At 39.1% G+C, this 8,819-nt stretch overlaps 1 protein-coding gene across 1 annotated transcript; it reads left to right on the top strand.

The window, feature by feature from the left end:
• The first annotated feature begins 3,270 nt into the window (after nucleotides 1-3,270).
• On the top strand, nucleotides 3,271-7,876 carry LOC109431700 (myrosinase 1). The gene is made up of 5 exons (XM_029874759.2): nucleotides 3,271-3,382; nucleotides 3,447-4,236; nucleotides 4,290-4,601; nucleotides 4,661-4,899; nucleotides 7,547-7,876. Exons 1-5 carry the CDS (start codon nucleotides 3,360-3,362, stop codon nucleotides 7,782-7,784), a joined length of 1,602 nt encoding a protein of 533 aa, XP_029730619.2. The 5' UTR covers nucleotides 3,271-3,359; the 3' UTR covers nucleotides 7,785-7,876.
• The last annotated feature ends 943 nt before the right edge of the window (nucleotides 7,877-8,819 follow it).

The following is an 8,819-nucleotide window of genomic DNA, read 5'->3' as shown; positions in this document are numbered from 1 at the left end:
CTGAAATCTTTTAATGTTCTTATATGTGTTGAAAAGACAGCACATTTCCCTCCGTGTAGCCAAGTTCTAATACAGCTACGATTATGTATAATTTTATTTCCCTTTTGTTATATACTGCCATCTGTTTGTGACTTAAGCTGTCTTGAAATATTTCGGCAAGAGAAAACGCATAAAAATTCGTGGGGTGCATAAGCACAGGCGCAATCAAAAAAAAAAAATAAGCTAATTGCGTCGTAGTTATTTTCTAGAAATCCTCTATATAGAGATGAGCGGAAGTTACATATGTCGATTCGGCAACGCTGTTTGTTTTGTTTACAACAGCTTCCAACACTTGCCACAAAGCTAGATGTTCAAACTTTGTGCATGACTTTGTTATTGTGCAAGTTGTTTTGTTTACGTTTGCTAATTATCAGCGAACTTTTTTTCCAAAATTTTGAAAAAATATCAACGCAATCGAAGAAATCTGAAATGCGTTGCAAAAAGTTGCTCTAATCATATCGTCAGAAGCGAATCAAACGGTAGCAATGAAAGTTTTTCGAAAAGAACAGCTTCAAAAGTTTCTTCATGAGCATGAGTTCTTGAACCCAGAAAGAATTAAATATTATCTATTTTACTACATTTTCATATACCATCAATTTTCCGATATTGAAAATAAATAATTATTATTTGTTTAGTAGGTACTGATTACAATACCGTGCAAACGACGCATTTCTACAAACGATAAACATGTTCGTTTGGTTCACATTTTGACAGTTCTCTCTGCACGTTTGGCTCACAATGACCGCTTCCGCAGATCTCCATAATGTAGGATTACTATTATTTTCCACTGGTCTATTATCATCAGCGAATTTAAACAGCCATACTAATTGGAAATGGAAAACTACCTGGTAAATTCTCGCTCTCCAAAACTGGTCAATGAAAAATAAGATTTTAGCAAATCCGCAATATGCAGCGAGAATGTGGAGGAATCGACTCGGCGTACAACGGTCTAGTGGGTAAAATCCGATCGCTATCAACACAGACGAACAGACCAACCCGAATGACGCAACCGAACCGAATGACACAACCGAACCAACACGAGAATGGATAGATGTGTAATAAAGCCACACTGGTGGCAGGAACATCGATATACATAAGTGGGTGAAGAAAATTGTAAGACTAAATTTTTTAAAATGTAACGAATCTTCATAATATATTTTAGATCTGATGATGGCTGAATGACAGTAGGCCGAAACGTCATAAATCGTGTTTCATTGTGTTTATAATCACCGAAAAATATCAACAATTTCCAAATATAAAACTCGACGGTGACCAAAACCCTTAAGAAATCCGTACAACATTGTGCAATAATTGCGCCTCAGGTTTTAAGTTCAACCCACTTCGAATCGCGTTCGTTTCGTTATTCGGGTGGAGTACGTGCTAGTGCAATCAAGTGCACTTTGCAGTGGAAATTTTTGAGCTACTATTGAGCTTTGAAATCAAGTTGTGATTAAAAAAAAAAAACTAAATTCGAAGTATTGCTAAGCGATTTTAACTAAAATTCCTTTAAATAATTTTATTTATGTGTTTTTTTAGTTGAATTTATCGAGTTCATCAATTTTTATTAGAATTTGAAATAAAAGTGAAACTAAATAGGAAGGACAGATTAGTCAGGTAAGCTGAAGTGAATTATTTGGTGGAAATCAGTGAAATTATAGTTCTGATGCGTTGTTTAGGCAAGTGAAGCCCAACAACGTGGGCGACTAATCTGGGTCTCGGCCAGTAACGGTCATTTGTGGGTGGCATTTTCCACCCAAGTGCTTGCGCCTAAGTGACTCCGACAACAACATCAGGAGGAAGTCCGACGAAATCCGGTGGTGCCTGTCCTGGATGCACCACGTGACGACTCGCTACGTCAAGCCGTGAAGCAAAGAGCGACGCTACCAAACGCTCTCACTCCACCGAAGCCGGGGACGCCTTTACCCCGAAGATCGATGCTCACGCGCGAGTCGACTGATCGGATCGGACCATCTGCGTAGCGCAAAGCCACCGTTCGTCGAGGAACATCTTCCGAAGCCGGAAAGACGTCTGAGAACTACCGCCGTTGGAGCAACGGCTAGAGTTCAGGTCAGACACTATTAGGGCCTGTGTAATAAATTTAGGCACCTTTGTTTTAATTTGCTCCAATTAGACGTAACATCACACAGCTAGGTTTGCCTTGGCTAATGTAATACAATCGAACATTTTTAATAAATTATGAAATTAGGCTTGGCGAAACTCTTTAAATTTAACAGTTGCTTTCTTTTTTAAATCGAATAAAGTTGTTGATATTTTTATTTTACTTCGAGTTTGGTACTTGACTTTGCCAGATTTCGGTCGAAAATTTGAATAATTTTGTCGGAGTTGTTTGGATTTCTTAGCTGAGACACTTTTTACTGCATGTTTTTTTTTTATTTCAAATAGCGATTTGGGTTCCTTTTCTGATTAGATTTTGGCTGTTGGCATTTCGATTGGGTCCAGGTGGAGTTTCGGTTCGCGAATATAACTGTTGGCCTGCCCTGAGGAGGCAGTCTCTAGCCGGGGTATTTTGACAGAGTTAACGGTCCTTTTTCGAAAGGTGGAGCTAAGCCGTTAGCTTTAACGAAACGGAACGGAACGTTACAAACATTTTGGGTTGAATTCAACAAATATGTTTGTTAGCTCTCAGATGACAATGTTTGTTGAATTTATCCAACCTGTTGTTGAACAAACAAACAATTTCAGTGCGTATACGCAACCAGCTAGATCCCGTAGCTTTCAAACGCAAACGAAATTCGTGGGTATGTCAAGCATATTGGTCAAAGAATAAAATACATCAGAGTTCAGTGAGCTGGTCACGTGGTGCTTATGCCGAAAGACAAATTTGCGGAAAACAATATTCACCAAGAAGTATTATGAAGTATGAATATAAAGTATTCAAAATGACACAGAAATAAGCTATACAGACCACAATACAATGTAATGTTGTATTGGAACTGCGATTAACAATTTTTCGCGGTTGCCCGAAATAATCTTATTTTTCTAGGGTTTCTTAAAGTATCGCGATATTTCACAGGATGCATCCCCCGGGTAAAAATTTGATCAGGTGAAGAAAATAATTGAAATCGATTTTTTTGCCTCTTCGTCTATCTGCGATCTGTCCTATCAAAACAAATTTTGCATTCAATCGCAACCAAGTGACAGACAATCCGCTAAGCTTTCACTGATAACGTTTGCGGTTGTTGTTTATTGACGAGCAGGTATTATACAACTGATGATGCGGCTCTCCAGCGAACTACTCACTTGTAGATTACGAGAGGCAGTAGTACATCTGTCAGCAGCAGCGTCAGTACAGTATCGCCATGACGCTACTGCTTCTCACTAGGTACTAGATAACGCACAGGAATGGAAGTGTTAACAAGTTTATAATTCGTCTAGTTCCATTCTAGTTTGCTCGTTGGAGTGATATATGGCTCAGTAGCGGCGAATGATCGTGCTTTTCCATCGAACTTCAAGTTCGGAGTGGGCACATCAGCATACCAGATTGAGGGTGGTTGGAACGAGGATGGCAAAGGAGAATCGATTTGGGACCACTTCACCCATCATCGGCCGGAGATGATTTTGGATCGAGAAACCGGTGATGTGGCGTGCGATAGCTATCATCTGTGGCAGAGAGATGTAGAGATGGTGAAAGAGTTGGGCGTGGACGTGTATCGCTTCTCGATTGCCTGGAGTCGCATTATGCCGGACGGGATAAGCAACAATGTCAACCCCAAGGGGATCGAGTATTACAACAACCTTATCGATGGGTTGCTGGAAAGTGGCATTGAGCCGGTAGTTACATTGTATCACTTTGATTTGCCACAGCGATTGCACGAGCTGGGAGGATGGATGACGGCTGAGATTGTGCAGTATTTTGAAGAGTATGCACGAGTGGCTTTTGAGAATTTTGGAGACAGAGTTAAGATGTGGACAACATTCAATGAACCATGGCACATATGCGAGAACTCGTACGGTAGAGATGGACTTGCGCCAGCTGTGAATATCCCAGGCATAGCGAACTATATTTGTGGCCATAATCTACTAAAGGCACACGCTGAGGCAGTCCATTTGTATCGGAACGAGTTTCAGGAGCAGCAGAATGGTTTGATTGGAATATCTTTGGATGCTCGGTGGTACGAACCTGAAACGAAGTCGTCTGACGATCTTGAGGCATCCGATTGGGCTCTGCAGTTTCATGTAAGTTTGGAATGAATCTTACTTTAAATTCATTTATATTGACTATATTTTAGCTAGGGTGGTTTTCTCATCCAATATACTCAACCGAAGGGGACTACCCTCAAATTCTTAAGGATCGCGTTGCAAATCTGAGTCTGGAGCAAGGTTTCTCCAAATCTAGACTTCCAGTATTTACTACGGATGAAATTCAACGGATAAAAGGAACTGCAGACTACTTCGGCTTGAACACGTACACTTCAAGGCTAGCGTCAAAGAATGGCCTTGATAATCCTGCCAACTTCCTCGTACCCTCCAATGAACATGATACGGGGGTGTTCTTGTCTGTGGATCCAAGCTGGACTACAGCTTATGTCCCGTGGTTGAGTGTACTGTCACTTCCAGGTATAACTTACTTCTTTTTTAACCTTATGTTAAAATCCTTCAGATCGTTCCCAATGGCTTGCGGAATCTGTTGGTGTGGGTAAAGGAACAGTACAATAATCCCCCGATGTGGGTAACAGAAAATGGCATCGGGACAGTTGCTGGGACTGTGGATCCACAGCGAGTTGATTACTACAACGGATACCTGAATGCTGTTTTGGATGCCTTGGAAGAAGGATGTGACGTACGTGGGTACATTGCGTGGAGTTTGATGGATAACTTTGAGTGGCGATCTGGATTTACGTAAGTTGGCTTAAATCATCATTGAAATCAGTGTAAGAATGGCAGTTAATTGCACAGGTCGACAGTAGGAAAATTTCTAAGAAGTTAATAGCTGTAAAAGCTGAGAAACAGACAATATATTATTTAGAAAAAAGAAACTTTAGTTTATTTGTTAATTGCTAGAGTATTCTGGAAAAAATCCTGGAAGAACTGCTGGAAAAAATCCTACATAAATTCGTCGATCAGTATCTGGAAGATTTCCTGGAAGAGTTCCTAGTGAACTTCCTGGAAAAATTCCCTTACGAATTTCTGGAAGAATTTATAGCAAAATTTCTGGAAGAATTCCTGGAGGAATTTGTACAGAAATTATTAGTAAAATTGCTTACGAAATTCCTGGACGAATTGCTGAAGGAATCTGCTTAGGAGGACGCGTCATAGTAAGAATTCCTGAAAAAAAAATGTAAGAAATTACCCAAAAATTTCCCAGAACTTCTGGAGGAATTTAGGAAGGGTTTATTGGAGAACTTCCTGGAGGAATTCCTGGATTAATTGCTGGAGAAATTCCTAGAAGACTTTCTGGACAAATTTCTGGAAACTTCTGAAGGAATTACTAAAAAATCACAAAAAAGAGTTACTGGAGGAATTTCAGGAAGAATCCCTGGAGGAATTGCTTCTTGAATCCCTGGAAGAATTCCTTTCTGAATCCCTGGAGGAATTCATGGAGGAATTCATGGAGGAATTCATGGAGGAATCTCTAGTGAAATTCCCGGAGGAATTCCTCAAGGGATTCCTGGAGGAGTTGCTTAAACATTCCTGGAGGAATTGCTGCAAGAATCCTTGAAGGGATTCCCGGGAGAATTCCTGGAGAAATCCCTGGGGGAATGACTGGAGAAATTCCTGGAGGAATTCCTGAAGGAATTCCTGGGGGAATTCTTGTAACAATTTCCAGAGGAATTCTTGTAAGAATTTTTGGAGAAATTCCTGAAGGAACAGGAGAAGTTCCTGGAGAAACTCCTAGTGGAATTCCTGGAAAAATTTAATTAGTTTTCTCTGGTGAAATACCTGAAGGAATCCCTGAAAAAATTTCTTGAAGAATTCCTAGAGGGATCCCTGGAGGAATGCCCACAGGACTTCCTGAAGGAATTTTTAGCGCAGTCCTTAAAGATTTCCTGGAGGAATTCCTGGAAGAGTGTAGAATTAGCATAAGTAAAAATACATAATAATAACAATTACAAAAAAAATCCTGGAAGAATACCTGAAGCAATTCCTGGAGGAATCTTTGGAGTGATTCCTAGAGGAATCCCTGGAGGAAGGCCTGAAGGAATCCCTGGAGGAGTTCCTAGAACCTAAAGGAATTCGTGGAGAAATTTTTGAAGAAATTTCTGAAAAAACTCCTAGAGAAATTCCTGGAAAAGATCATTTAAGAGTTACTGGAGAAATACCTGCAGGAACTCCAGGAGGAATTCCTGGAGGTATTTCTCCAGAAACTCTTAAATGATCTTTTCCAGGAATTACTCTAGGAGTTTCTTCAGAAATTTCTTCAAAAATTCCTCCGCGAATTTCTTTAGGTTCTAGGAACTTCCAGGAGGAATTCCTAGAGGTATTCCCGGAGGAATAGGGTGGGGCTAATTTTAAAAAATGTCTCCGGGATATGATTTCCCATGTGGAAAGTGATCCACTAGTCGAAATAAGTGAGCTGTACAAAAATGAGCGATTTCGGTTGACATTTAGGGGTGGCGCAAAGGGTTTAAGTAAAATTTTTACTAGAACAAACCTCCAAAAAAAATTTCAAAATTAATTTTCAAACATAACATTTCTAGACTAAATCGGTGATTTTAGAACTCAATTGGACCAAATTTGTGCTCAAAATTGCGATATCTCTACTGGTTTCTGAGATATTAGAAAAAATATGTCGTATTTTGGTATTTTTTGGGTTAGATACCAAAATATGACATTTTTTTCAAATTTCTTGGAAACCATTGGAGATATCGCAATTTTGAGCACAAATTTGGCCCATTTGGGTTCTAAAATCACCGATTTAGTCTAGAAATGTTATGTTTGAAAATTAATTTTGATTTTTTTTTTTGGAGGTTTGTTCTAGTAAAAATTTTACTTAAACCCTTTGCGCCACCCCTAAATGTCAACCGAAATCGCTCATTTTTGTACAGCTCACTTATTTCGACAAGTGGATCACTTTCCACATGGGAAATCATATTCCGGAGACATTTTTTAAAATTAGCCCCACCCTACCGGAGGAATTCCTGGAGGAATTTCAGAAGGAATTCCTTGAGGAATCACAGGAGGAATTCCTTGAGAAACTCCTAGAGGGATACCTGGAGGAATTCCCGGAGGAAACCCTAATGGATTTCCTGGTGGAGTCCTTAAAGTCTTCCTGGAGGAATGTTAGAAGGAATCCCTGGATGAATTCCTGAAGGAATTCTTGTAGGAGTTCCTAGAACCTAGAGGAATCCCTGGAGGAATTCCTGGAAAAATTTCTGCCGATTTTTTTGGGGGAATTCCTGGACGAATTTCTGAACCAATTCCTGAAGAAATGCCTGTAACAATTCCAGGAGGAATCCCTGAAGCAATTCCTGGAAGAATCTCTGGAGGAACTCATGAAGGAATCCCAGGAGCGATGTAAAAATCCCGATTTTAATGCTTATTCCAGATATAAATTCGGCCTGTACTACGTGGACTTCAAAAGCAAAAATCGTACACGGTATGCCAAAATGTCAGCCAAGGTGTACAAACGAATCGTGGAGACTCGGAAGATTGACGAAACCTACCAACCCGAACCGGATGTGATCATCCTGGCGTCCGATGGGAACAGAAGCTTCGATTGGCTAACAGTCACCGTAGCAGCTATCGTGATGTATATGATAAGAAAGGTGTTGACTTTTGACTAAGTTGGGGCTAAGTTGGAAACCATCTATGTAAATTCAAAGGGCACAAGTCTTAGACACAATGATAAATTCAGCAGATTGCTTAATTGTCCAGCAAATTAATAAAAGAAATAATAAAACCATGCATGTCTTGCTTTTTTTTTTTTGAAAAAATCACATTTTTCAATAAGGTTTCCAACAAAAGACTGAATGCTCATAATTGTGAATACAAGAAGCTGAAGTGATAACGTAACAAAAGGCAGAATAATAAAAGCCTAAAAATTCAAAAACATGGAACTGATTGTATTTTAATCAGAAATTTTAAAGCTATGTTGTTAATGCTTTAACATATTAGCTGATATCAGCTTAATAATAATAAAAGAAATTAGCAGCAATAAAATTGAGTAGTTTTTCAGTAAGAGCATTTATTTATTCTTCGTCTGTATAACACATTACGGCTTCTAGAAGAAAAGCCTTCCAGCTTTTATATTGTGCTGCTCTCTTTGGCAGACTAGTGATACAACGTTTGGATTATGTTGCAAGGCATAGGAGCTTTTACAATACATACAAAAGTACTGCAACGTAGCATGCTAAGATACGTTTTGCGCTGCATATGTCTGTAGTAACGATGTATAAGACATTGTTCATAAATTACCTAACGCTTCAAAGAGATAGTAAAGTGTGTTAAGGCTCGTGTTAAAATTCAAGATAAAATCTTGTTTCTAATTCTAAAGAGCAGTACATAAAAAGACAGTGGAGGTGGGGGTAAGACGAACCGGTGACTAGTTCTACCACTTAAGGCAACACTGGAAGCATTTCCTCACTTTTTGGTTTTTGATTTTTTTTTATTAAATAACGAAACAATATTTTCAAAATCGGTTTGCGTACACATGTAGAGTATGGATCAAGGTATCTACTGATTTTTTTGTGGTTGAAAATGTTTTCCATTTTTGCAGAAACCATTTTTGAACGAAATTTCACAAAAAAATGGTTTTTGCAAAAATGGAAAACATAATCCACCACAAAAAAAATCAGAAGATACCTTGATCCATACTCCAC

This window comes from Aedes albopictus, chromosome 2 (genome assembly GCF_035046485.1).
Source record: "Aedes albopictus strain Foshan chromosome 2, AalbF5, whole genome shotgun sequence".
Lineage (NCBI taxonomy): Eukaryota > Metazoa > Arthropoda > Insecta > Diptera > Culicidae > Aedes > Aedes albopictus.
Note: the sequence above shows the minus strand (reverse complement) of the source record. Positions and strands in the feature narration are given on the sequence as shown.

Coding starts and splice junctions, on each gene's coding strand:
- LOC109431700 (XM_029874759.2), top strand. CDS start 3,360: ATGACGCTACTGCTTCTCACTAG. Junction 3,383..3,446: donor ACGCTACTGCTTCTCACTAG/GTACTAGATAAC, acceptor GTTCCATTCTAG/TTTGCTCGTTGGAGTGATAT. Junction 4,237..4,289: donor ATTGGGCTCTGCAGTTTCAT/GTAAGTTTGGAA, acceptor ACTATATTTTAG/CTAGGGTGGTTTTCTCATCC.